At 46.4% G+C, this 27,776-nt stretch overlaps 2 protein-coding genes across 2 annotated transcripts in view; one reads left to right on the top strand and one right to left on the bottom strand.

Moving 5' to 3' along the window:
* The window catches only part of hmgb2b (high mobility group box 2b), an 11,188-nt gene extending 9,891 nt beyond the window's left edge, over positions 1-1,297 (bottom strand). Inside the window, exon 1 of the mRNA XM_041964508.1 lies at positions 1,142-1,297. The gene's annotated coding sequence lies outside the window, so the exon portion shown is untranslated. The remainder of the gene's footprint in view (positions 1-1,141) is intronic.
* A 4,379-nt stretch (positions 1,298-5,676) lies between these two features.
* ctc1 (CTS telomere maintenance complex component 1) overlaps positions 5,677-27,776 on the top strand; it is a 28,959-nt gene continuing 6,859 nt past the window's right edge. The window contains exons 1-21 of the mRNA XM_041964987.1: positions 5,677-5,848; positions 6,231-6,330; positions 7,094-7,187; positions 8,060-8,282; positions 11,907-12,145; positions 12,836-12,965; positions 14,155-14,457; positions 14,550-14,672; positions 15,493-15,722; positions 15,938-16,088; positions 18,104-18,318; positions 23,206-23,366; positions 23,639-23,753; positions 23,842-24,286; positions 24,360-24,449; positions 25,620-25,757; positions 26,473-26,519; positions 26,705-26,790; positions 27,082-27,217; positions 27,341-27,409; positions 27,494-27,653. Coding sequence (XP_041820921.1) covers positions 5,798-5,848; positions 6,231-6,330; positions 7,094-7,187; positions 8,060-8,282; positions 11,907-12,145; positions 12,836-12,965; positions 14,155-14,457; positions 14,550-14,672; positions 15,493-15,722; positions 15,938-16,088; positions 18,104-18,318; positions 23,206-23,366; positions 23,639-23,753; positions 23,842-24,286; positions 24,360-24,449; positions 25,620-25,757; positions 26,473-26,519; positions 26,705-26,790; positions 27,082-27,217; positions 27,341-27,409; positions 27,494-27,653 — 3,306 coding nt within the window. The 5' untranslated portion in view covers positions 5,677-5,797. The remainder of the gene's footprint in view (positions 5,849-6,230; positions 6,331-7,093; positions 7,188-8,059; positions 8,283-11,906; positions 12,146-12,835; positions 12,966-14,154; positions 14,458-14,549; positions 14,673-15,492; positions 15,723-15,937; positions 16,089-18,103; positions 18,319-23,205; positions 23,367-23,638; positions 23,754-23,841; positions 24,287-24,359; positions 24,450-25,619; positions 25,758-26,472; positions 26,520-26,704; positions 26,791-27,081; positions 27,218-27,340; positions 27,410-27,493; positions 27,654-27,776) is intronic.

Below are 27,776 nucleotides of genomic sequence, written 5' to 3'. Positions count from 1 at the left end.
CAACTAAAAGATGGAAAAGGATTAATTAAAAAAAATGATGTAAAACTAATTTGGTTAAAATCAAAACAGCAAGCCCTTGATTACATTTGGGTGGAATGACCCTTTAACCTATACGCCTCATTTTGTTCAGAATCAAATTTAAACTTGTTTAGTGTTTAATTAAAAAGCATATTTGAACACATCAACACGTCCACTCTCTCTGTCTCTCATCAGAACGTCGTCGTTAATTATCCGTTAAACGGTCACATAACGGTCCATCAGCAGTCTAACTGTGGCTCATTGCGAATAACAAAGAGAACAAAGTGGGGATCCATTTTCTCAGCCGGGGAGCTAGGAGGCCCACCGACCCACTCTGGACCGTCGGTCGGTCTGTTAGTGTGCCGGGACATCCCGCCGGAGCCCGGTTCCCCCACTCCGTCTGTGACTGGAAGTCAATGAGCCGTAGAGATGAGCGAAAACTAAAGCTAGCCGCGTCTTCCATGGAGATCTATTGACTGCTGCAGTTAGCCTAGCCGTGCTAACAGGCTAGCTCCGACAGAACAATGGGCCACCATTTGCTTCCCGCCCTCTGCAGAGCTAGCCGCCCCATCCCCCTCCGCTAGCGGCAGGCTATCGGGCCAGCAGGCAAATAAAAAACTGTTTAAACTACAGACACCCTGAAAACAACAATATATGACTTTCCGTCAATACGCGCACTTCATCTTTCAACCATAGCGCCGCTTTTGCAGCAAACGGACGTGTTTGCAATGGAAAGATGATGTTAGTACAACAGCTACGCATTTTCAACGAAGGACTCCAGTTATGCTCCGGAGAGGTCATCGTTGCATGGACGGGACAAGGCTATTTCCTGGCATTCATACACCATAATGGGCGTTTCGTGTTTACAACCACACGTATTGAACAGTCACCCCAGTGCGCACACAGAAGGGCTCAGAAATGCGAGCAGATCGCACAACTGTCACACTGTGTCCGTTACAGCAGCCATTTTATTCCTCTTTTCCAGCCCCATTATTACAACCTTTATTAAAGGATTCTGCACGTAAGAAAAAGCTACCCGGCAAATCAAGGCCAGCTCATTTTCAGTGAAATTCAAGAAATCTAACCCGCGTCCGGCAGTAAGAGGATGAACTGAGGTACTCACTCGTCAGGGGGGGCGGCTACAGACAGAAGCAGACTTTGGATCGGTATTCGGGTTTTTAAGATTCACGGTTTCTTGTTGTTGTTTAGTGGCTGAAGCTGCGACTGGAGACGTTGGTTCACTTTCAAACTGGGTCGAGCTCGAGCCCGGCACCGCCCCCCAGCAACGCCCCCGTTGGTCGTTCCTATTCAGAGGGCGGGAGCAAGGCCGGCCAAACGGGGCGGGGCTCGTGTGAATACTCGTCTGTGATTGGCTAACGGGTATGCAAGTCAAAGCTCGTTGCCCCCGACGGCTCCGCCTTCCCAGCAACGCGAGCAGGGCGGGAATTATACGCTTACAACGGGGTGGAGCTAGTTTGTCTTCATGCGTCTAGTTGGTCAGAATTGGTGTATGTCATATCAACGAGCCAATCTGTGAAGGGGCGGAGGAGGGGCGACAGACAGCGGCCAAGCCAGGGATGAAGATGAAGACTAAATAACATTTTTGGTTGTACTTATGACTCAAGCGGTGTTAAACTGTAGTATTATTGATACGATGATGCAACAAAAAAATGTAATTAGATAAGCTAAGATATAACTTTCTTAATCCCCAGTCAGGGAAACTTGGGTGTTACAGCAGCATGGAATACCGTGTGGAAAGAAAAATAGCAACAGACAAAAACAATATACATGCAATATGCCTCTTATGTTGTCTGTCACCAGATGTGAGGCCATGTTCTTCAGTCTGTGCCTCTGCTTTGTGTTTTCATCATTCCATCACAGAGCACCACAGACATGAGTCCCTCAGACCTGAAGGTCTGAATCCTCAAAGCCTCGTCTTCTGCCTGCAGTCTTCATTTAGACCAGATTAACAAACAGGTTTCGTATGAATTCTTTTTAATGATCCGGTGGGCAGAATATTCTTCTGTGAGTCTGAGGACTCAGTAAATTTCTTCAGAGCAGCAGAACGACACTACAAACTGATCATTTTGATGAGTAAGGCAGCATTTCGGCTCAAAAAAAAAAAAGACTCATCTCTTATTCTTGTTTTGCTTCAATAAGTAAAATAGTAAAACACAAGATATTCTGTTCATGAGTTGCTGAACCGTGCGGCTTGTTTAATAAGTGAAGTTAGTCATGCTTTTGTTTTTCTGTTCCTTTTAGGGAGTTTACCACTGTTACAGTACTGGATTATTAATGTAAATCCTCTCCATGAGCCCAAATCATTTCTTTCTACGGAAAATGTGTTTTTCTTCTGCTTCAGAGAATAAAAGCAGGTCTTGCTGTTATGTGCTATGTGCTGGTATGTGCTGTTTGTATCTAAAAATCAGTTTACAGAGAGGTAAATGTTCTGGATCAAAAAGAATTCAGACTTTTAAAAACACCCGAGGGGACTCCTCGTAAAGCGTCTGTTCCCAAGAGGGCTCTGCTCGACCAAGGTGAGAAGACTACCGACATTCACCTGCATCAAGAAGTCGGTGAAGATCTCTCTAATGTGACCAACCCACAGGATTTGTTTTGATGTGATGGAAAAGATGGTCGATGACAACAGGCTGAAAACTGAGGGCCTGAAGAAAACCATTGATTTTGCCTTTCAAGAGACGAGAGACATCAACGTGATTGAAAACAAGACAAACGAGGATGATGCGCTCCTTCTCCAGGAGCAAGAAAGAGCTGTGGAATCTCATGGTTTGCCAGAGACCGCGTCCAAAGAAGATGTAAAGATCTGAATATGCCAGGTGATCTTTCCAGAAGCGAAACACCAGCTGCCTGATGTTATTGATACAGAATGAAAGAAAACGAGCAGAAACCAAGAGGAATCATCCTCCGGTTCATCTCACGGTCCTACAGAGATGCCGTATGCAAAACTGCGAAAAATCCCTCCTTCCTGAAAGAGCACCATCTCTGCTTCACTGAAGACCTGAGCCCAGCTGACAGGAGGACCAGAGCTGCCCTTCGGCCTGCGATCCAGGCGGCGAGGAGAGAAGGAAAGATTGCTGATACATGGGTGCTCGTTCCTCTGTCAACGGTAAGAAATAAACATTACTAAAGACTAACATCGAGGGACAGACAACCTTCCTGATGCTCCAGTCCTCGTGGACTGTAAAAAAAAATAGAGGACCCCAGTTTTAGAGCATAAATGGAAGGTAAACCACTCCTGAGCCCTGAAGCCTTTGAGATATATGATCAGATGAACCAAATATCACACATGTGTTAGATTAAGCATGATAAGAGGTAAACTGATGTTTAAACTGGTGGTATGTGAGACTACAGGCCAGCAAGAGGGAGTCCTGATGTGGAAATGTATACAAAGGGGACCGTTTAGAGGTGAATCCCCAACAGAGGTGGACATATATGTGTGAGAGTGGAGGAGTACATTCCTCAGTAAGACAATGTACAGAACATGGCCTTTTTTGTGAGTTAGGTAAGATATGGGTGGAGTAGGACAGACCACTATGCTATAAATTGTATTGTCTTTATGATAACGGCAGAGTTTTTCTGATCTGACCCTGAAGCTCTCTCGGATGGCCGACATCTGATCTGACACTGCTTGTTATTAAAGGTCTCTTCAACTCAAGCTTGTATCAGCGGAGTCCTTTCTACATCATCATCACACCACTGCTCAGCAGGACCTGGCTGGTAAACATCACCTTCTTTAAGATCGCCAAGTTCTGAAGCCCGAGAGACTACGTATGCCTGTGAGTGCTGTTAATGAAGGTTTCATACCAAAGTAACAGTCGGTGTAGGTTTACTGTTTTATTCACTGCTTGTTCGGCAGCTACATTCCTTCTATTATTACTCTGTAATGTTCCTCCGGCTGTTATTTCTCTTGTGTTAAATGTTGAGGAGTTTTAAATAAGTAGCTTCATGATGCAGTTCACAGGCTGGTTCTCTTTGATCTCAAAGCTTGAATGTAACACAGCACACATGTTTCACTCTCTGCCTTTATCATTAGTCTGTATTAATGCCAGCGGGCTGAAAACATTACTAAACCAAAAGCTTTACTTTTGTTTTCTAACAGTTAAATAAGACTTTCTCCTGTCAAGAATCCCACTCTTCTCTTCATGATACTCATTTGTGGAGGTGTCAGTAGGGAGATGATTGATGGTTTTCACATGGAACCCGGCCTTCAGCTGGTACACTCACTCTGAAGACAGATGTGAAGGTGATCCTGGGGGACATGTTGTCTTTATGATGATGATAACACGGTCTTCATCATCACCAACATTTAGGTCACAATTGGAAATCTGAAAATTCCTCTTTGGAAATTGATAATCATTCAGGGAACTCAATTTTCAAATGCAATTATTGTAACAGGAGGGGACATTAATATGGTTCTGAATAACCAAACAGATGGATGTCCTGAGTACGAAATGATTTAAAGTTACTCATGCAAAGACAGAGTTTGAAAGACGTCTAAATCTATATTACAATCACCTTGCTGTGAGAAAATAAATCCCTAAGCCTTCTGGATTCTGAACAATCCTTTGCTTAAAATGGACACGTGAAACACGAAATGATCAAATCGGTCTCGACCTTTTTCAATAAAGCAAAAAACTGAAAAAACTGTTTCGGTAAAAACTGGGAACTTTTTAGATTTTTAAAGGACTCTGAGAAAGTATAGCTCAAAATCTATCAAAACTATTAATGACATCATGATACTTTGGAAAAGAAATCCTGCTAACTTTTCAAATGAAGACAAAACAACTTTTATCAATGTTAGGAAGCAGGCTTGATGAGATCTATAAAAACAGAGCAGAGGAAGCCTCTAAGATCCAGACTGAAATGACTTGAGGGTGAAAGAGACTCCTCTTTTTTCTTCCAGATAGAGAAGCATCGTGCAAAATAAAATACAATTAAATATTGATGGTACTGTAACAACTTATTCTAAAACTATTTCTAACTACTGTTCTTTCTATAGTGAACATCTAATTACTCCGCTTAATCACAGAACAATTTTTAAGCTTAATTGACACCAAACATGTATCTCCAGCTGATTGTAAATCAACGATTCTCCCCTTACTATTGATGAGGTGCTTTACTCTATAAATCATCTAAAAAACAAAAGATCCCCAGGGACAGACGGACTAACTGGGGAATTATTTGCTGACCAAATAGCCCCTTTTTTACTCGAGGTCTTCACAGAAAGTATATTAAAAGTATAATTTGAAAATGTTATATTTGGTCGGCTCACATGTGGTTTTTCTCAATCAACCTTATTATTCTTTTTACCAAATTTCATATCCAAAAATGCAAAACTGTACAATACACCTTTTTTCCACCTGTTTTAATTAAACAATTGAAATCTATATTTCCACAATATCACCAAGCAATAACCGAAAAGCAGTCAAAACATACAATGCTTGTAACTTTTCACGTTTCTCCTTAATGTTTGTCTGTAATGTAATACTTTAATTTGATGCACCCCCTGGCATTTTACAATCTCCTGTACCTGTCTGTCCTCTGTTTATGTTCACAATAAAGTTTATTTAAAAAAAGTCGTCCTGTTCATCTTAGACCGCTTTGAGCCTCTCCGGACACCGTAGCTCAACAGGAAGTGGCGTTGAAGGCGTTTTGCGGGAGCGGGTTGTTGGACAGCTGAAAAACGACACATTTCATCTTTAATACATAAAAACAACCGATATCAGGCCCCAGGAATCCGGTTTAATGGACTGTGGACATGGCCTCCCTGCAGCTGTTCCTGGACCAGTTCAAACCCAGCGGGGAAGCCGTCAGTACAGTCCTTTATGTTCTGTTGGTGGCTTCGAAAGCCGACACTCGCCTTGAAATATGTCACTTTTATTCATGTTTAGCTTATGAGCGGCAGCAGATACACGACAGAAGAAAGCCAAGTTGACTCCACAGTGAACCCTGCGTCCTGCTAAAACCGGCTCACATGTGGTCCACTGAGCGCCACGCGCTGCCTGGTGGGAACGGGTTAAACCAAATGCTTACAGTAGATAATAAGGCGACATGCGCTGAAGGTTTCCTCCCGCTCTCTGATGTTAAATGTTGACTAGGTTAATGTCCTCTGGTAGCTGAGTGTAGGCACGGAGGCTGTTCGTGTCCCTGCTGGATTCATTTATATTAACAGATGAATGTTCCTCCTGCAGGAGCTCGTGTGGTTAAAGGAGGTTTTCATCTTCATCAATCAATACATCGATCCTGTGCTCTCTGGCTCCGCCCCTCCTGTCGCTGACGACTTCTTGACAGGTCAGTCAGCCAATCAGAGAGTGTTGTGATGGAGGAGAGGTGAATAATTGAGGCTGTGTAATAACAGAGTGAAACTTTCCTCAGGTATTTAGTGTGTTGCAGTTTGTAAAGTGTTTTATGTGTTAGTGATGTGGAGGGTCAGTGTAGATCTGCTGTACAGGTGACGGACATCTTTCAGGACACACTGGGGCCAGTGCCGAGACCAGGACCAGGACCAGGACCAGGCCGTGGCTGGGGCAGGCGCCCTGGGGCCTTTAATGCGTCTGTCCCAGGGGCCCATGTGTCCACAGTAGAGGGCGACACAGGCGCCGGCGTTGTGTTCTTGTCGGGGGGTAGTCTCGTGTCTTACAGGGATCACTGTCCTGGCCTGAGTCTGACCCACTGACAGTTGGGTTTTGGTGGCCTCACTGTGTGTCGTCAGTCCACAGTCGACTCGGGTCAAACTCCAGCTACCAGACAGAGATGAGACGATGAAAACACTGGCGTCATGTTCAAAATGATGAAGATAGCGTTGATGATACTCAAACTGTATTTTTCTGTATAAAACCGAGCTCTGCCGGCTCCCCCCGACTGTCTCCTGTCCGGTTCCAGTCATGTGATGAACACTGAAACGGACGTCAGCGTGGAAACCGGAGCTGTAGCGTTGGCGGTTAGCTGTTAGCCTGTTAGCTACAGAGTGTGAGGCTCAACTCTCTGTGGGTCAGAGGTCAGAGGTCAGAGGTCTTTCAGTCTGGTGTTCACGTGTTTACTGTTGTCTTCTCAGGTGGAGGTGTGTGTTCTGATCCGCTGAGTGTGTGTGTGGTGAAGAAGATACAGGAGAACATGTCTGTGACACACACTTTACCTGTCAGCTACAGGTGAGATGACACATCGGTATTATTAATTATTAACACTGCTGTCATCAGTGATGTGTATGCAGCTTCTGAGGCAGGATCAAACAAAGTGTGTATGTTTGTGTAAAAGTAAGAGACATTACAAAATTATCAGGTTCTCTGATTTTGCTGTTTAAAAGAACATTTTTGTTTTATTCTTTAATTAATTTCTCCAGAATTCCAAATAAAAATATTGTAATTTAAAGCATTTATTTTATTTGCAGAAAATGACAAAAAGATGTGTTTTCAGACCTCGAATACTGCAAAGAAAACAAGTTCATATTCTTTTTAAACAACACAATGAAGCAGTTCATCAGCGATCCTCCACCAAGTGTCCCCGCGGGTGTGAGACACTGTGGCTGGTGGACCTCTCCAGGTCTCCGTCTGACCAGTAGACCAGGTGTTGAAAACTGGACTCATCAGAGGAGACGACCTGACTCCAGTCCTCTGTGGTCCAGTCCTCTGTGGTCCAGTCCTCTGTGGTCCAGTCCGAACCTCAGCTTCTTCGCTTCTCACTGATGAAGACTTGAGTCCTGCCTCTGGGAGCCTGTTTTGAACTGGTCTCTCGTTCTTTTTGTGATGTCATCCCGTGGTTGCTCAGTGACATTTGAATGAGCTTTCGTCGTCGTTTTCTCCCCCTGCGGTCTGTAGCTTTGCTGTCCCGGCTGTCTGCTGCTTCACTTTGTTCTTCAGACACTGGAGTGGAGTGGCCGTCATGTGGAGATGCTGATTTCAGAAACGTCTGCGTGGTCTCTTCCAGCTGTGTGTGTTTGTGATGTTTATACTCTGCTTTCAGGCCTCTTATGTTCACTGTTGTTTTTATTTTGACCTCTGACCTCTCCTGATCCTGTCACCAGGCTGGTGTCTGTCCTGGAGCTGGTCTCCCAGCAGCACCTGGCTTGTGTCAGTAACCTGTCCTGGAGCACCAATCAGCAGCGAGCGTGGGCGAAGGAGGCGGAGCTTTCTTTGCCGGGTCATCGGGCGCTGCCTCGGGTCCACCTGCTGCTGATTGGCTGTCTGAGAGAGGGGCGGGGCGGCGGGTGGAGGCTGACGGACGCCAGCGGCAGCGTCAGGTGTGAGGTGAGTCTGATACCTGCAGCGTGATGCGTTAAGGGTCTGAAGGGGGTCAGAAGTTCTTATATCTGTCCCAGAAAGGAGTTTATCAATCTATCAATCAATCAGTCTATCAATCAATCAATCAATCAAACTTTATTTATATAGCACTTTTCATCCATTTAAAATGCAAAAAGTGCTTCACAAAATGAAAGAATACAACAACAGAGAGAATAAAAGCATAATATGACGAACAATATCCCACTTCCAGATATACACACACACACACACACAGTGCTGAGACATGGCAGGGCACTGAGGAACCATGTGAGGAAACACCTGTGGGAGCCCTCCACACCGGGAGCGCCGCCACAGAGACCACCCAGACGCCGATGGACAGGGGCAGACTCCGCACTTAATGCAGAGCCACCCAAGTCCCTCGGGCCCAGGCGGCCTCCAAGCAACGGCCCCCGTGGGCAGACCGGGCATACACCCCAGTGTGGAGGCCCCCACATGAGGAAACACTGAAGCTAGAAACTAAAAGAACAAATAAATAAAAGCAGGTATAATGCACAAAAATTAGAAGCTTTAAGAAAGTTACAAATGTAGAGGAAAAATAGACAAATAAATAACTAATAAATAGTAAGTAATAAATAAAAGTAATAAGATTTTAAGATGTAATACTGATAAAGTGCATAACTAAGAACAAGTCATAAGAAATATAAGCAGTAAAAATAGCATAATAGAAGAATTCAAAGTTTAAAAGAGATCAGTTAAAGGCCAAACCAGAAAGGTGAGTCTTGAGCCTCCTTTTAAAAACATCAACAGTCTCTGCAGTCCTGATGCTCTCCAGCAGGCTGTTCCATAGTCGAGGGCCGTAATGGCTGAATGCAGCCCCCCCGTGGGTTTTTGTATGAACTCTAGGAATAATTAAAAGTCCAGTGCCGGAGGACCTCAGGACCCGCGAGGGTTGATATGATAAAAGCATGTCAGATGAATAAGTGGGCCCAAGACCATTAAGACATTTAAAAACTAATAAAAGAACCTTAAAATCGATCCTGAAACACACGGGGAGCCAATGCAGCGATTTTAAAACCGGTGTAATGTGAGCCCCCCCTCTGGTCTTCGTCAGCACGCCTGCGGCTGAGTTCTGTAATAGTTGCAGGTTAGAAATGGTCTTCTTGGGGGGGCCAGAGAGCAGGGCATCACAGTAGTCTAAACGACAGGAGATAAAGGCATCAGCACCTCCGTGTTAGCTTGAGAGAGGAATGGGCGGACTCTGGCGATATTCTTATATTCTTAAGATGATAAAAACCTTTTAGTTTTTAATATGTGGAATAAAATTCAGCTCAGAGTCAAAAGTGACGCCCAGGTTCTTCACACATCGTGTTGGTTTACAATCTTGTAGTTTGGTAAAAGTTTCTCTCTCTTGCTTTCAGGACCAATGACTAAGACCTCTGTTATATATGTTTATATATATATATACATATATTTATATTTTATATATATATATATATATATATATAAACTCAGCTGAGAGTGTGTAGCACGGCTGATATGTTGGTGACGTCTCAGCAGGACTACAGTTCTAATCCGCAGCCTCTGGTCTCAGATCTGCTGATAACTCCCTGCCGTGGATATTCCCTGTTGCTCATTGGTCATGGTGAAAACGTGTCAACCAACCATCTCATGTAGAAAAGTTGTGTGTGTCTGTATGATAAGGCTTGAGTGGTGGGCGAATTACTAACTAAAACTAGTTTGGGCCTGTTAATGAACTCCTTTATTGGGTCAGCGCCAGTCTTTCCTGATTCCGGCCCACCTTGGCTCCATCCTGAGATGTGGTCTTCTTTCTGGTCTGTACAGTCTCCCATAGTGGCCTACAGAACTCCAGACAACCCTGCCCTCCACAGGTGAGCTCTCTGAAGGCCAGTGGAGTAAACGTCTCATCTGTGCTCAGCTACAGTGGATGATAAAGGTCTACACCCCCTGTCCACAGGCCAGGTTCATGTGATGTAAAAAATGACACCAAGATAAATAATTTCACAACTTTCTCCACCTTTAATGAGACCTAAAACCAGAACAACACAAGTGAAAAACCAACCTTTAAAGGGAAAATGAAACTTTAAATAGCCTGGTTACACACCGTTAAACTCATAGTTGCTGCAGCACCTCTGGTTTTTATTCCAGCACTCAGTCCTGTTGGGTCTGTCAGTCCATCAGCGTGGCACGTCTTGATGTGTCAGCATCTGCCCACCCGTCTTTACAAAACCGATCCAGATCTGACGGATGGTGAGGGCATCTCCTGTCCACAGCCCCCCTCAGATCACCCACAGATGTTAGATCAGATTCAGGTCTGGACTCTGGCTGGGCCATTCCAACACCTCTGTTGATTTGGACGTGTGCTCTGGGTCATTGTCGTGCTGAAGATGAAGTTCCTCTTCATCCTCAGCTTTCTAACAGAAGCCTGAAGGTTTTGTGCCAACACTGACTGGTATTCATAATTCCCTCCACCCTGACTAAGACCCCAGGTCCAGCTGAAGAACAACAGCCCCAAAGCTAATGCAGCCACCACCGTGCTTCACCGTACGTTTCATGGCCTAACAGTTCAACCTTGGTGTCATCGGACCATAACACATTTTCTGACGTGCGTTTGGGAGATTTCAGATGTTGGATGTTTTTCTTCATAATGCCCCCCTCCCCCACAGCCCAGACACATAAAGGAGACTGTATTCACATGAACTGCACAGCCACCTCCCAGACATTCCTGCAGCTCCTTCAGTGCTGCTGTCGGCCTCTGCGCAGCCTCCCTGACCAGTTTTCTGCTCGTCTTTAAGCGGTGACAGGTGTGTGCTGACTCCAGTTTACATCAGTTTGAATGTAGTCGATGTAATCTGAGTCTCATTTTTACTCCACCTCCCTGGAAGGTTTCAGTTTCAGTGTTGTTCAGGTTGTAGGTCTCATTAAAGGTGGAGAAAGTTGTGAAATGATTTGTCTTGGTGTTGTTTTTTACATCACATGAACCTGGCCCGTGAACGGGGGGGTGCAGACCTTTATCATCCACTGTATGTGTGCCAGACGTGGACTATTACAGGCGAAGTGCTCCACAGAGCTGGACTGGAAGCAGCTGATCCCATACGTTTTAGTCCAGTGTGTTTGAGGCCCAAATGAAGACCCTGAACATCAGACTCAGGAACTGGATTCAGGTCTGACTCTGTCCCCTAATGGAGGACACGAGGACTTCAGATTCTGGACAAATCAAAGTGAACTTTATCGATTGATTATCTGTGATTAATATCAATAGACTCATCAGTTTTCTAATCAGTGTTCTAGTAGCTGCAGCACCAGCAGTGTAAAACAGACCAGATATAAACCAGAATCCAAAGTGGTCTCTGGGTTCTGTGCCTTCATCCTTCTTCTAGTGTGCTGAAGATCAGCTGATCTGCTGCATCAGCGACTGAATGATGAAGGTCGAGCCGCGATCACACGGCTTCAAACAGTGACACGACTAAAGGACTCAGCAGGTCTGCAGGTAGAACCGATCCGCTGACAATCTGTATCAGTCAGAGAGAACATCGACGGGAGAACTCTGGACCAGGACCTGGACCTTTTAACTCAACACCTGTCTGTCTGTCTGTCTGTCTCTCTGCACAGTGCCTGTCTCCCTCTCCTCTGTGGCTGAACCGTCCCGTCTTCCTCCCTCACTGGAACTTCATCCATCACACTGCCCCGGGACGGGACCAGGACGAGTCCGGAGGCCACGTGGAGCTGATTGGTTCTCCTGTTCTGCTGTGTCCCGGTCCTGTGGGGGGATTGGCTGCTGGTCCCGGCGGAGGGGCGGAGCTTAGCAGAGCAGTGGGAGTCAGAGAGGCTGCTGGTTTACTACACGACAGGTGGGTCACCTGACCTCCTCACCTCGTTGTAGGTCAGTTAGCATGTAGGAACCGTCTGTGGGGAACAATGCTGAACAATGTTCCTTTAGAACGTGATGACAGCAGCTCGTCAGTGATGTAGCCTCAGGAGCTATGGCAGGTGGAGAAGGTCTCTGTCTCTGTCTGTCTCTGTTTGTTTGTCTCACTTTGTCCCTCTGTTCATCTCTCTCAGTCTCTGTATGTTTGTCTGTCTGTCTCACACTCTCTGTCTCTCTTTCTGTCTGCCTGTCTCACACTCTCTGTCTCCCTTCCTGTCTGTCTCTCTCTCTGTCTCTGTATGTTTATCTGTCTGTCTCTCTGTCTGTCTGTCTGTGTTACACTCTCTGTCTCCCTTCCTGTCTGTCTCTCTCTCTGTCTCTGTATGTTTGTCTGTCTGTCTCCCTTCCTGTCTGTCTGTCTGCCTGTGTCTCACTCTCTGTCTCCCTCCCGGTCTGTTTCCATCTGTCTCTTCCTGACACCCAGCTTGGCCACAGCCCTGTATCTTCTCTGTTTAGGACCAGCTCGCGTCCCGGTTTGTTCTGGTTTTTGGTTGATTCTGTCCAATGTGTCCAGCAGTTTTCTGTTTGTCTTCTAATAATTTGGTTCAGTCCAGCGTGTTTCCTGTCTGTGGGCTCTGCCTGTGTTTGTGAGCAGAGTCTGTCTCTCTCTCAGGACTCGTGGACAGCGTCTATCTGTCTGTGGTCAAGTGGGTTCAGTCTGCCCTCTGCTGGTTGTAGCAGGAACGACCTTCTTCTGCTTCTCGCTGACAGACGCCTCCCACAGTCTACCTGTCCTCGTAAAGGTAGGAAACACTGTCTCTATGTGTGATGTCACGTCCTGGTTGTTCTTCCTTCCTCCAGCCTTCAGATTTATGACCTACTGGTCACACTTAGCAGACTGAGGTGTGAAAGGTGCACCGCCCACCTGTTGAGTTCACACTCCAGACATGTAGGAGGCAGCATATCACCAGAGTACAGCTAACAGCGGCTAACTGTGGTTTGGATTGGAGGCCCAGGGCAACAGAACGGGGATCGGCGGCCTGGGTCTGGACCGAACACAGCCTCTGAGTCCGTGGTGATTTACAGTGGCTGCGAGCAGGACTCTGACTCTGGGGGCGATGAAGACGTAGCAGGCCGGGACAGGAGAGCCGCGATGCCGAAGAGGAGCGAGAGGGAGGTCGGGCATTAGTCAGCACCCACTCCCGGAGGCCTGAGCAGGGTTATGGTGGGGTCAGCCTGGGCTGCCAGGAGCCTAACCCGACAGGAAAACCACCTCTGTGTTGCAGATCAGGGCTCTGGTCTCACCTCCTTCATACACAGACTGGCCCCTGTCGGAGAAACCGGCGACCCCATGGCACTGTGCTGGAAGCAGGTGGCTGTCAGGAGGTCCAGCAGGACTACACATGTGGTCCGGTTGGTTCTGTTGGAGGGTTTCCTCACAGTCTCCCTGCTTCCAGGGTGGGAATGCAGCAGTAAAGCTGTAAACCCCCACACAGAGCAGTGTTTGCTCTTTGACTCTCACCGCCCACTGGAGCATAAGACCCCGACACCACCAGGTTCAGAACGTCCCCACAAGGACAGGAGACCAGGAGGAGGAACAGGAACACGTCAGGGTCCCACCATGAGCTGGACGAAGGAGAACCTTCACAGTTCTGAAGAAATAAAAACCAGATCAGATTACTGATCAGCTGATCAGTCATAGTAAACCTGTCTCTCTCTCTGTCTGTCTGTCTCTCTCTCTGTCTGTCTCTCTGTCTGTCTGTCTGTCTCTGTCTCTCTGTCTGTCTCTGTCTCTCTCTGTCTGTCTGTCTCTCTCTATCTGTCTCCCTCTCTCTCTCTCTCTGTCCGTCTCCCTCTCTCTGTCTCTCTGTCTCCCTCTCTCTCTGTCTCTCTGTCTCTCTCTGTCTCTCTCTGTCTGTCTCTCTCTCTCTGTCCGTCTCCCTCTCTCTCTGTCTCTCTGTCTCCCCCTCTCTTGTCTCTGTTTGTCTGTAGGACAGCAGCAGGCTGTGGTGGACTCAGTGTGTGTGTGTTGGTCAGAGTGTGTGTGTGACGGCATTGCGTGTGTGTGTCCTACGAGGCTGGAGAGGAAACAACATCCTGTGTGTGAGCAGCCAGTCTGAATTACACACCAACTACACACACGTACAGGTACACACACAGACTGACTCACAGTTGGACGCGCCCCCACCGAAGGTGATGTCACACATTGGTGATGACTGCGAGGAGGCGGAGACTGAGATAGACACCGTCCAATCAGCTGTCAGGATGAAACGGTCCAAAGTCATAAGTTACCAGGTAAGATGCAGAGAATGCTGAGCTCTGATTGGCTGAGAAATGTATCTGTTAACGCCACCTGTGTGGTAAGCCCCACCTCTCTCCACTGATAGGGTACTGTGACTGATGTCGTGAGTGAGGGGGCAGGGCTATATGTGATTGACAGGAAGGTGGGTCTGTGCCTGGCCTATCAGCCGAGTCTGAGGAGGACACTGAGAGCAGGAGACTCTGTGGAGGTAAGTCACAGTACAGGTGAGCCACGGTACAGGTGAGTCTCAAACTGTAGTCTGACTAGTACTAAAGCTGTCAGACAAATGTAGTGGAGTAAAAGTACCTCAAATTTGTACTTAAGGAGAGTACTTAAGTAAATGTTGTTAGATTCCAGCACTGAAGTGCTCAGACTTGTTCTGGCTACATTGTAGGAGATCTGCAGCCTTTAAAGTTCACGTTAAAAAACGTGAACTTTGTCAAAGAACTCAAACTAGAGCAGGAACATTTTCACACTGCTCGTACCTGTATGACAGACCTGTACTGACCTGCTTTCACCCGGTCACACACGGAGGCTCGGCCACCTGCTCACTACGAGCATCGGGAGCAGTTTGCGGTTCAGTGTCTTGCCCCAGGATACTTCGACATGTAGGGTCCGGGGATCGAACCACCCTAACCCTGAGCCACAGTAGATCCTTCATGAGACTCGTTTCCATCATGTTCTCCATCGTTTGACTTTGACAGAAGCTCTTTTAATGACATCGTCTCATTGTGTCTCTTCTTCTGTGGTGGTTGAATGGCATTGGCTAGAGAATTAGCTCCGCCTGCTGTCACCAGTGAATCGTATTCAGACAGCAGGAGTGAGAAACAAGCGTTCATGGTTTCCTGTAAGTTCAGTTAGAAACATGTACGTTTGGCCGGACTGCTGGCGAGTGTAAAGGTGAAGGTTTCATCATTGTTAATCGTTAAAGTTAATCTTGCCTCAAACAGGCTGTTCTCGTTGAGCTACTGATGAATAATAAAGTTGATTTTGAATGTGCAGTGAAGTTGTGAATGTTCTCGCTGCAGCTCCATCACGTCCACTTCCTGTACCGGCCCTGTCCCGACTTTCCTCCCAGCATGCTCTGCACCTGTCTGCGCTCCAGCCTCAGGGTCACCGCCTTCAGCAGGCTGGGGGGGTCATCGCTTGACTCCGGCTGCCCCGGTGATGGAGCGTTACCACGGTTACTGCTGGAGAAAAACATGGACCTGTCTGCGTACCTGTGGACCTGTCACCTGAGCTCACAGCTCACACACAGGTGAGGAGTGTGTGGAACAAAGATGGAGTCGAGATTCAAGACCTGTTTCCTGTGTCTTCAACGAAACTGAAACTGTCTTGTCTGTCTGCCTGTCTGTCTGTCTGCCTGTCTGTCTGTCTGTCTCTCTGTCTGCCTGCCTGTCTGTCTGTCTGTCTGTCTGTCTGTCTGTCTGTCTGCCTGTCTGTCTGTCTGTCTGCCTGTCTGTCTGTCTCCAGTCTGTTTCCCAGTGTATTAAAGGAGCAGTGTGTGTGTGTGTTGTCCTGGAAGCTAATGGAGTGTGTGTGGAGAGGACGAGGACGAGGACGAGGAAGGAGGGATATCTATTCAGAGATGTTGGACAAGCCTCACACCTGTCCTCTGACACAGGTAGACAAATTTCAACTTCAGTTGGTTTTACAATGTTGACCTGCAGTGTCTCTGTGTCTCTTCAGTACAGTGTTGACCTGCAGTGTCTCTGTGTCTCTGCAGTACAGTGTTGACCTGCAGTGTCTCCCTGTCTGTCTCTTCAGTACAGTGTTGACCTGCAGTGTCTCTGTGTCTCTTCAGTACAGTGTTGACCTGCAGTGTCTCTGTGTCTCTGCAGTACAGTGTTGACCTGCAGTGTCTCCCTGTCTGTCTCTTCAGTACAGTGTTGACCTGCAGTGTCTCCGTGTCTGTCTCTGCACTACAGTGTTGACCTGCAGTGTCTCTGTGTCTCTGCAGTACAGTGTTGACCTGCAGTGTCTCCGTGTCTGTCTCTGCAGTACAATGTTGACCGGCAGTGTCTTCGTGTCTGTCTCTGCAGTACTGTGTTGACCTGCAGTGTCTCTGTGTCTCTGCAGTACAGTGTTGACCTGCAGTGTCTTCGTGTCTGTCTCTTCAGTACAGTGTTGACCTGCAGTGTCTCTGTGTCTCTGCAGTACAGTGTTGACCTGCAGTGTCTTCGTGTCTGTCTCTTCAGTACAGTGTTGACCTGCAGTGTCTTCATGTCTGTCTCTTCAGTACAGTGTTGACCTGCAGTGTCTCTGTGTCTCTGCAGTACAGTGTTGACCTGCAGTGTCTCCGTGTCTGTCTCTGCAGTACAATGTTGACCGGCAGTGTCTTCGTGTCTGTCTCTGCAGTACAGTGTTGACCTGCAGTGTCTTCGTGTCTGTCTCTTCAGTACAGTGTTGACCTGCAGTGTCTTCGTGTCTGTCTCTTCAGTACAGTGTTGACCTGCAGTGTCTCCGTGTCTGTCTCTGCAGTACAGTGTTGACCTGCAGTGTCTTCGTGTCTGTCTCTTCAGTAGAGTGTTGAACTGCATTGTCTTCGTGTCTGTCTCTTCAGTACAGTGTTGACCTGCAGTGTCTCTGTGTCTGTCTCTGCAGTACAGTGTTGACCTGCAGTGTCTCTGTGTCTCTGCAGTACAGTGTTGACCTGCAGTGTCTCTGTGTCTGTCTCTTCAGTACAGTGTTGACCTGCAGTGTCTCTGTGTCTGTCTCTTCAGTACAGTGTTGACCTGCAGTGTCTCCGTGTCTGTCTCTGCAGTACAGTGTTGACCTGCAGTGTCTCTGTGTCTGTGTCTCTGCAGTACAGTGTTGACCTGCAGTGTCTCCGTGTCTGTCTCTGCAGTACAGTGTTGACCTGCAGTGTCTCCGTGTCTGTCTCTTCAGTACAGTGTTGACCTGCAGTGTCTCTGTGTCTCTGCAGTACAGTGTTGACCTGCAGTGTCTCCGTCTCTGTGTCTCTGCAGTACAGTGTTGACCTGCAGTGTCTCCGTGTCTGTCTCTTCAGTACAGTGTTGACCTGCAGTGTCTCTGTGTCTGTCTCTTCAGTACAGTGTTGACCTGCCGTGTCTCTGTGTCTCTGCAGTACAGTGTTGACCTGCAGTGTCTCCGTGTCTGTCTCTTCAGTACAGTGTTGACCTGCAGTGTCTCCGTGTCTGTCTCTGCAGTACAGTGTTGACCTGCAGTGTCTCCGTGTCTGTCTCTTCAGTACAGTGTTGACCTGCAGTGTCTCTGTGTCTCTGCAGTACAGTGTTGACCTGCAGTGTCTCCGTGTCTGTCTCTGCAGTACAGTGCTGACCTGCAGTGTCTCTGTGTCTCTGCAGTACAGTGCTGACCTGCAGTGTCTCTGTGTCTCTGCAGTACAGTGTTGACCTGCAGTGTCTCCGTTTCTGTCTCTGCAGTACAGTGTTGACCTGCAGTGTCTTCATGTCTGTCTCTGCAGTACAGTGCTGACCTGCAGTGTCTCTGTGTCTCTGCAGTACAGTGCTGACCTGCAGTGTCTCTGTGTCTCTGCAGTACAGTGTTGACCTGCAGTGTCTCCGTGTCTGTCTCTGCAGTACAGTGTTGACCTGCAGTGTCTCTGTGTCTCTGCAGTACAGGTGTTGACCTGCAGTGTCTCCGTGTCTGTCTCTGCAGTACAGTGTTGACCCCGCGGTGCATCAGTACATCAGTGTCTCAGAGCTCAGTCAGTCTCTGCAGTCAGACTGCTGGTCTTCAGTCTCTCTGAGCTCTCTACTGCCTCCTGGTGGATCCAGTCTGACCAGATCTCAGATCAACACGGCCCTGGCCTGGTCCTGCAGGACTCTGACGTCTGACCCCCAGAACAACCCCCAGGCTGGAGACAGACTCAGGTAAGCTTTGAGGACACGATCTACAGTCCCCCCACTGCACCCAAACCCTCACACACTTTATTTTATTTTATTTTAAAAAGTTTATATAAATCAGAGGAGGGGACTAACAGACAGACGTCCACATCCGGTCCACATTAAATCAAACGTCCGTCATGTCCAACAGAACAGCTGTGCCTTAACGTCCACCCTGTACACATTTTACAGTGTCCAGTTTTTAATGGCAGAAAGTGCACGTTCAGTTCTGGGTTTGTTCCTCAGCTCACAGTTTCCTGGATGACATCATACTGTTGACATACATGAAGTGGTCAGAATATTAGGAACCCCTCTGAGTATAATGCAGTCCAGAGCAACACCGTGACTAACGTTGAGCTCTACGATAAAACATGAAACTGACGACGGCATCAACACAAACTGAACATTACAGGCTTCATAACAGTCGCTCTTATCAGACTGTACAGGTGTTCCTAATAAAGTGGACACTGAGTGTGTCATTTCACTGACTCATCAGTTATTGTGTTATCAGTGTGACAGAATGGAAATAAATCAGTTTATTCTGAAGAGTAATTATTATTATTCTCTATAAATACAGATTTCTGAATGTCTAAGTAGATGCTTCAGAGCAGCAGCAGTTCATAAACTGTAAAAACGTTGTTATGATTCTAATGAGGAAGTAAACATTAAAGATGGACAGGCTCGACAATATCATGTGCATCATCTGCAGCTGTTTTTGTGAAGTGGTGTGTATTCTTCTTCAGTTTGTAGCTCACACTGACGGTGTGGCTGTTATATATATCTACCCAGAGTGATGCGCTCCATGTGATCATCAGCACCTCCTGATTTAAGATTACAGGCCTCACCAATCCACCTCCCACACAAAGACTATTTTCAACTGAGGTAGTGAGAGCTGAGTGGGTGGGCGACATGTCCCCACAGTAGTTTGTCCCCATCTTCACTGTGTGGACAGAACTGTGACTGTCGCTGTGTTTGTGAATGTGGACTGTTTTTAGGGCTTTTTGTTGCAGGTACAGTTTGTTTCTGAGGACTCAAAGAATAAAGTATTCCACACTTTAAAATATTTAAATAACGTTTGTAATGAACGATTGGTCGATCAAAACTTTAAACAGGCATGTAAGAAACTGCACGACACTGAAATGTTAGTGATGAAGTAGCTGAGCTATGGAGACAGCCATGATAACGTTCCTCTGACATGTGTGTCTGTACGCACAGACACGCACACGCACACACACTTCATGCCACCCTGCATACATCAGTGCTGCACTGGGCTCAGTCCAGTCCAGGAGCTTCACTGTAAAACCAGCTAACAGGCTAACAGGCTAACAGGCTAACAACCAGACAGCCAGTCTGCAGCTAACTCCTGAGCAGCTAACAGACTAACTGATGTATTTTATTGTGTTCATTCGTCCTTCACATCAGCATCAACATGAATCTGCACGTTTTCTGAAACTGATCCCGTCAGGCCGTCACTTCCTGTGAAGCTGCAGTCTTCATCTTCATCATCAGATAATAAGATCAAATCTGATGGGACTTAAGTTTGACTGAACCAGCAGAAGCTAATGGTTTTATCTGAATGAGACTGACTGAAATGTTCATTTTAAACAGAGTAAAAAGAGTAAAATGTTTCCAGACTGCGTTACAGCTGTTTGACCACGACTCAAATGAACAGACGCTCAGTAAAAATCAGGATCAGGTTGACTGAATATGATAAAATCAGACGAGACGACATCAACAACAGCTGACTGGTCGTTACTAATTGTGACAAATCACCTTCGTTCTCATTGCAGCGCTCTTGTCGGCAGGGTTGCCCTTTGAGCCCACTTTTATTTGCTATTGCTATTGAACCTCTTGCTGTTAGTATAAGAAATCATCCCTCTATTTCTCCGTTAATTTTGGGCAGGGTTGATCACCGCATCTCACTTTACGCTGATGATGTGGTTTTGTTTCTCTCCCATCCTGAAGAATCTCTACCCCCCCTATTAGAACTTATTAAAACATTTGGTGAACTCTCCAGTTATACAATAAATTGGGATAAAAGTGAATTTTTAATTGTTAAAGGAGACCTGTGCCCTCATTTTCTTAAAACCGTGCCCTTTCATATCTCAACAGATCGAATTACGTATTTAGGAGTTGTTATCCCCAAAGATCTGAAATTGATTTATAAACTAAATCTTTTGAATATGGTAGAAAAATTGAAATCCAATATTGACTCCTGGAGACTGCTACCTTTATCTATGATAGGTCGTGTCAATGCAATTAAAATGGTGGCACTTCCCAGGTTCCTCTACCTATTCCAAACCTTCCTATATTTATACCCAAAGCTTTTTTTAAAATATTGGATTCGATCGTTTTGCCTTTCGTGTGGGGATTTAAAGCACACCGTATTTCTAAAAATCATATTATCAAGCCCAAGCCTGTGGGAGGCCTCAGTCTGCCCAACTTCCAACAGTACTACTGGGCTGCTAACTGTAGAGCACTGGTGTACTGGCAAGATGCATACCCTGGCAAGACTTCTGTTTCCACCCCTCCCTGCACTTCTCTTTTCTCTAACCAAACCCCTGAAGGCTGTTGCAGGTAATAACGTCATGGTTAAAAACTCTGTAAGAATTTGGTATCAAATAAGGAAAATATTTAAGTTGCCTGAAACCTCTGTTTGTGCTCCAGTCATGCCTTCCCACCTTCACTTACAGATGGAACTGATAAGATCTGGAAAAGCAAAGGCGTCGTCACTTTAGGAGATCTTTACATCAACAATACTTTTGCTGCCTTCACACAGCTGAAGGAAAAGTACACACTCCCACTCCAGATAAGAGCTTATACCCGCACTAATATATCAAATTTTGAATCATGCCCAGCCTCCAATGAACTGCATAAACTTATGAATCAGGCCCCTGACTCAAAGAGACTTGTCTCCCGATTTTGTGAACTTTTCATAGCATATAATCCGGTCTCCACACATTATTTAAAGGAAGCCTGGGAAAGTGAACTTGGCATTTTAATCAGTAACAACAGCTGGGAATCTAGTCTCAAAACTATTCACACTTGTTCTATAAACTCTAGACACCAACTTATTCAGTTTAAAGTACTCCACAGGCTACATCATTCCTGCACCAAACTACACTCATTTTACCCTTCTGTCTCACCAACTTGCCCGAAATGTAAATCTGCAGAGGGCACCTTAGGCCACCTCTTCTGGTTTTGCCCAAAGCTAAACAAATTCTGGTCAGACATTTTTAAATGCTTTTCTGATGTTTACAACTGTGACATCCCACCAGACCCATACACTGCTATTTTGTGCGGAACCCAGTGTCTAGTATCTCTACCTCTCTTACAATGAAAGACAATATAATATGGCATGGCTGTTGCAAAAAGGAACATATTATCCCTTTGGAAAAATGAAGATGTCCCTTCTTTCAAAACATGGTTAGCTGAACTGACAGCCTTGCTGCACATGGAGAGAATCCGGCATAATATTTCCTACAACTCTGCAGAGTTTGACAAAATGTGGCAACCTTTTCTGTTTTATTTATCCAAAGCTAACTAAAGCCCCTGTTTTGTGGAGATGAATCTGACTGTTTTTATAACCAGTGTATATGTCCTGTATTTATGTATAAAAATGTCTCAGATATTTAGCTCAGCCAATTTGGTGCTGATCGTTTTGCTAACGGTTATGTTTTTATATATTTGGAGAGCAAGTTTTTGGTTTGGTTTTTGGTTTTTCTTTTATTTTTTGTCTTTTTGTCTTTTGTCTGCCTCCCTTTGGGAGAGCGGAAAGGTTCCCGTGTTGTTGGGTTGCGTTCTTGTGTGTTTATGAAACTGAAAACGTATAAATAAAATATTAAAAAAAAAAAACAACAACAGCTGACTGTCTTTGTAGCATCAAACCAAATCCTTTATTCCACTGATGAAGAATATGGTACCCAGTGATGGACTTTTAAAATGTGGATTCTCCAACGTCACTCACAGATTAATGTTTCTTCATCACTGAGTCTGAGATGGTGATGACACTGCTACTTCAAACTCAGACTTTATTCATAACGCTTCATTTAGCCGCCCTGTTCATCAGGTATGATCAGTGTGTAAACAGTAGAAACTGGTTCCGGACAGACTGGGAATGGACCTGGAGTGTACACTGATGGTAGACTGGACTGGGATAAGAAGGACCAGAGCCGCTGAGGTGGTCTGTGGTGGTCTGCGCTGAGCTGTCTGCTGTTGTCCGCTGGGCAGCAGGTTGAGGGTTACAGACACCAAGGCCCGTGATGCTGTGGGGGTGGAGCTGGACTGTCTGGAGGTGGTGTCGGAGAGGGGGGTGCTGTCCAAGCTGAGTCATTCTGGACGGTGGTTCCCATCCACTCCATGTTCATTGAGTTCATTCAGCGGTGGACACCTCAGAACGCCACAGGACGTCACTCCTGCCTGTCCCATCCAGCTTTTAACCCGTCCCTCAGAGTGTGGGTCGCTCTGAGTCAGTAGACTGGTCTGACTGGTCTGACTGGTCTGACTGGACCTATTTCTCCCCTGTCAGTAGCAGCACTGCTCTGCCTCATTATTATAATCTCATCAACATGTGCAGTAATTAAACTGGGCGGTTCAATAACTGTAGATGACTGATTCTGCGTATGTTACACTGATTATATTATTATTATTATTATTATATGTATCACTGTATAGTCTATGTACTATTACTATATATAGTTCTATATATGATCATTGTTAGTATGAAGTATTCTGATGATGATGATGATGATGATGGTTGTGATTGTATCTGCTTACAGCTACAGTATGGTATATTGATCATGTTTATGTATTGATTGTACATGATCAGTAAGGACAGTTACCGTGCACCCTCTGACCCTCTGTGTTGTCTGCCAGGCAGCGCCCCCTGCTGTTGGTCGGGATGTTGGAGCTGCCATCACACTCTGAACACACTCTGCAGCTGAGAGACGGGACAGGAGCTGTGGCCTGCGTCGTCACCGAAACCAGCGAAGAAGAGGAGGGAGGTCAGAGGGCGGCCTTCAACACTGCCTGGATCGGTACAACACACACACACATATACATACACACACATACACACATATATATGCACGCACACATACACACATATATATATACACGCACATACACACATATATATACACGCACACATACACACATATATATATACACGCACACACACAAAAATCAAAGGTCACCTTCCAGCCTAAAGACTGCAGATGAAATCTGTGTGTGTGTGTGTGTGTGTGTGTGTGTGTGTGTGTGTGTGCGCGTGTGTGTGTGTGTGTGTGTGTGTGTGTGTGTTTTGCAGGTTGCCTGGTGTGTGTCCAGCAGTTCACCATGGTAACAGAGAGATTCATCCAATCAGAATTTCCCTCCTACCAACACCTGGACCAGGACAAGTACATCACACACAAACACTACAGGTACAACCCCCCCCCCCCACACACACACACACACACTCAAAACAGAAAGCATTGAAACTGTGTGTGTGTGTGTGTATGCATCTGACAGGGTTTACCTGCAGTTTTGTCTGAACCACCTCCACATCCTGAGTCCGTCTGTTGCCATGGTTACACACCTGCGACAGAGGGGGGAGGAGTCAGGAGGTGATGTCACAGGGAGGAAAGAAATGGAGGAAGGTCAGACTGCAGGGAGGAAGAGAGGAAGAGAGGAAGAGGAACCAGACTCCTCCCACTCTGCATCCTCCTCTGTCACCATGACGACTGACCCTGTGGGTGGCGTCTCCTTGCCTTGCGTCTCCTTGGTGATTAGGGTGGAGAACAAGGAGGGCGTGGCCTGGAGGAATATTGGGGCGGAGTTAAATCGGAGGGATGCGGGGCTGATTCTGTGCTTCTCTGTCAGAGCTGCTGTGATTGGTCCAGCGGTCACCTGGGGGCGGGACCCGAAGAACAGACCAATGACAGACAGAGAGACAGGCACAGAGAAAGACAACAAGGTGAGAAATATAAACCCACCTCACTACATGTACCTGTGTTCAGGATGTCACCTGGTTACCTGTGTGTCTGCAGGTAGACCTGGTGTTCTCAGGTGTGTCAGCTCGCTGGTTTCCTGTCCTACAACCTGGATCTTTCTACAGAATCGTCGCTGCCAACACACAGGTAAATGCACCACCTGTCATGATGTCAGTCTCACCTGGTCCTCCTGGTTCAGGTGAGACTGACGGTCGAACCATTATGATTTGATGCAGACTGGTGGATCAGACCGACTCAGTTTGATGTGTTCCTAATAAACTGGACACTGATTGGAGCTCGATGTGTGTCTTCACTGTCATTGGTAGAGAGAGAAGTTTGACATGAGCAAATGAGTCATAATCGATTAGTGAAGCTGGAAAATAAAATATTTCATTTGCAGTTGATATCTAGTATATACAGTGTGTACATATACAGTACAGTGTGTAGATGTACTGCAGATACTGTATTTATTACATATACAATTATCTCATCTGTTGTCTCTCCTGTTTGTTTCTGAGAATCACTTTTTAAAAATAATAAAATATCCTCTCAAACAGCGATTATTTATTACCTGCCTGTGACATCACATCCTCCTTCAGTGTGAATTTATTGGTTGAGCTGCCGGCGCATCTCATTTGTCTTAAATTGCATCCACGTTTCCTTCACTTGCTTCTTTTCCTTGCGTCCTCCATTCTTGTCTGGACGCCTCTTCAGGTGAACAGGTGTTCACTTTCTGACCTGAACTTTATCAGCCTCGCTGTGTCTTCTGTCCTGTTCAATGAGACAGACTTCAGATCTGTCAGTGAAGAGAAACCTACGAGCCATGAAACACATGATTTCACTCAGATAACAGAACGAGTGAGGAGAGGCCGATGTGTTTGGTGTATACATCAGAGACGGTTCTGGATCAATAACAGAGAGCTGTCGTCTGTATGATCAAATATGTTCCACACATGCTCGGAGGCTGTTAGTGAGATTTATAACAGAACTGAACAGGCTGTGGATTAAATACATTTAAATAAAACATGACAGATCTTCATGTTCTTGTATTATTGCTCTTTGAAGAACACAACGTTCAGTTAGGAGTTAGGAAGGATGCAATCATGTATCCTCGCTCATGGATCCTCGCTCCCCCTCCTCAGAGCCGCAGTATGCCCTTTGGGACGGTCTGCAAGATGGCGGACCAGAAGTAGTTCCAGTTCGGTCGAGGAGCGAGGACACGACAATTAAGAAAAATTAGATGCATCCACTGAAGGTACAGGTGACAGAAAGCTGCTGCACTGACAGCTGATTGGTCTGCATGTGTCTGTCCATCAGGATCCCAGTGTTTTGATTGGCTGTGGTGTTCCTGGGCAGAGCAGGGTGGAGCTCCACACTGATTCCACCCTTCAGGTCCGGTCTGATTGGAGGTTCCACACTCTCACCCGCCCACTTCTGCTGCACACCTACAGACAGGTAAAACACACCTGCAGACACGAAAAACACACCTACAGACAGGTAAAACACACCTGCAGACACGAAAAACACACCTACAGACAGGTAAAACACACCTGCAGACACGAAAAACACACCTACAGACAGGTAAAACACACCTACAGACAGACAAAGCACACACCTACAGACAGGTAAAACACACCTACAGACAGACAAAGCACACACCTGCAGACAGGTAAAACACACCTACAGACAGACAAAGCACACACCTACAGACAGGTAAAACACACCTACAGACAGACAAAGCACACACCTGCAGACAGGTAAAACACACCTACAGACAGACAAAGCACACACCTGCAGACAGGTAAAACACACCTGCAGACAGGTCAAAGACCCATGGAGTCACAGCTGACAGCAGTTGTAACACTCACTATCACACACACACTTGACTGTAAAGTATTTTTGACATTGTGATGTGTTACATTTTCTTCACTGATGTTTTATAGATTTTATTGGTTTTAATTGGAATCACTTTTCATTTCTGAGAGACCTGAACTAAAGTCTGACTGCTGGACCAGAGCTGCAACGACAACAGCAGGATATATGATGCTGTCTCTGTCTGTCTCTGTCTCTCTGTGTCTGTCTCTGTCTCTCTGTCTCTCTCTCTGTCTCTCTCTCTCTGTCTGTCTGTCTCTCGCTCTCTCTCTCTCTCTCTCTCTCTCTGTGTTGTCAGGCTCACTCGCCCACAGTCCTGACGGTCTCGGAGGTGTTGGACTGCAGGTAAACTGATGATTGGCCACCCATCAAACACCTGACCTTCAGGTTATAAACACCTCACCTGATTTCACAAACAGTGCCTTCTTTTGCATGATCATTATCCTCCTACACACACCTGTCTGGTACACACCTGTGTGTGTGTGTGTGTCTGTGTGTGTGTGTGTGTGTCTGTGTTTGTGTGACTTCAGGTCTGAGTTGGTGTGTTTTCGGGCTCTGGTGTCCGACAGGATCAGTCTAAACGACAGGATGAGTGACTCTACAGACACACACACAGGTACACACACATACACACAGGTACAAACGCATGCACACACACACACACACACACACATGGTGGGGCTGCTGTGGTTGTTGATCTCAGTGGCTCAGCTTCACCTGTCTGTGTGTGAGAAACTTTATTAACAGCTTTTCAGACACACCAGGGCCGGTTCTTACGTGTGTGTGTGTGCGTGTGCGTGTGTGTGTGTGTGCGCGTGTGTGCGTGTGTGTGCGTGTGTGTGTGTGTGTGTGCGCGTGTGTGTGTGTGTGCGCGTGTGTGTGTGGGTGTTTCTGTGTGTGAGAGCAGGTGTGCGTCTCACAGTATGTGACAGATCTGGGAGGAGTCTCCATGTGTACCTGGACTTGAGCCACACCCCTTATCCACCTGGTCTGTTGCCTGGCAACACACTGCTGCTCTCTGCTTTCCACAGGAGGATGTCCAGGTAACACACACACACACACACACACACACACGATATATCATGATATTACATCCAGCATTTCAACTGTAAAAGAACATTTTAAATGTGTGTGTGTGTGTGTGTGTGTGTGTGTGTGCGTTTCAGGACAGGGAGTGTGTACTGCAGTTATTTACCTGTCAGCTCAATAACTGTCATCTCTCTGGGAGATACGAGGTAACTGTTCACTGATTGGACTTTATTTTGTCTTTAATTGATTAATCTCTTTGTATTGATCGATCTGTTCATGTTTCCTGTCAGTTGTGCTCGACCTGCTCCTGCTCCCATGATGCATCTGGGTGTGTGGGCGGGGAGCAGGGAGCACAGGTGTGTTGTGGGTCAGGTGAAAGGTCACGTGGTGTGTTTCCTGTTCCTGGAGCTGCAGTGGAGCTGCTCGCTGTGTGGGAGCCTCTACGTACAGGTGTTCTACTGTAATCTACTGTGTTCTACTGTAATCTACTCTGTCCTACTGTAATCTACTCTGTCCTACTGTACTCTACTCTGTCCTACTGTATTCTACTCTGTCCTACTGTAATCTGTCCTA

The sequence above is a fragment of the Chelmon rostratus genome, chromosome 23 (genome assembly GCF_017976325.1).
Source record: "Chelmon rostratus isolate fCheRos1 chromosome 23, fCheRos1.pri, whole genome shotgun sequence".
Classification (NCBI taxonomy): Eukaryota; Metazoa; Chordata; class Actinopteri; order Chaetodontiformes; family Chaetodontidae; genus Chelmon; species Chelmon rostratus.
This window is presented reverse-complemented; position numbering and strand designations above follow the sequence as displayed.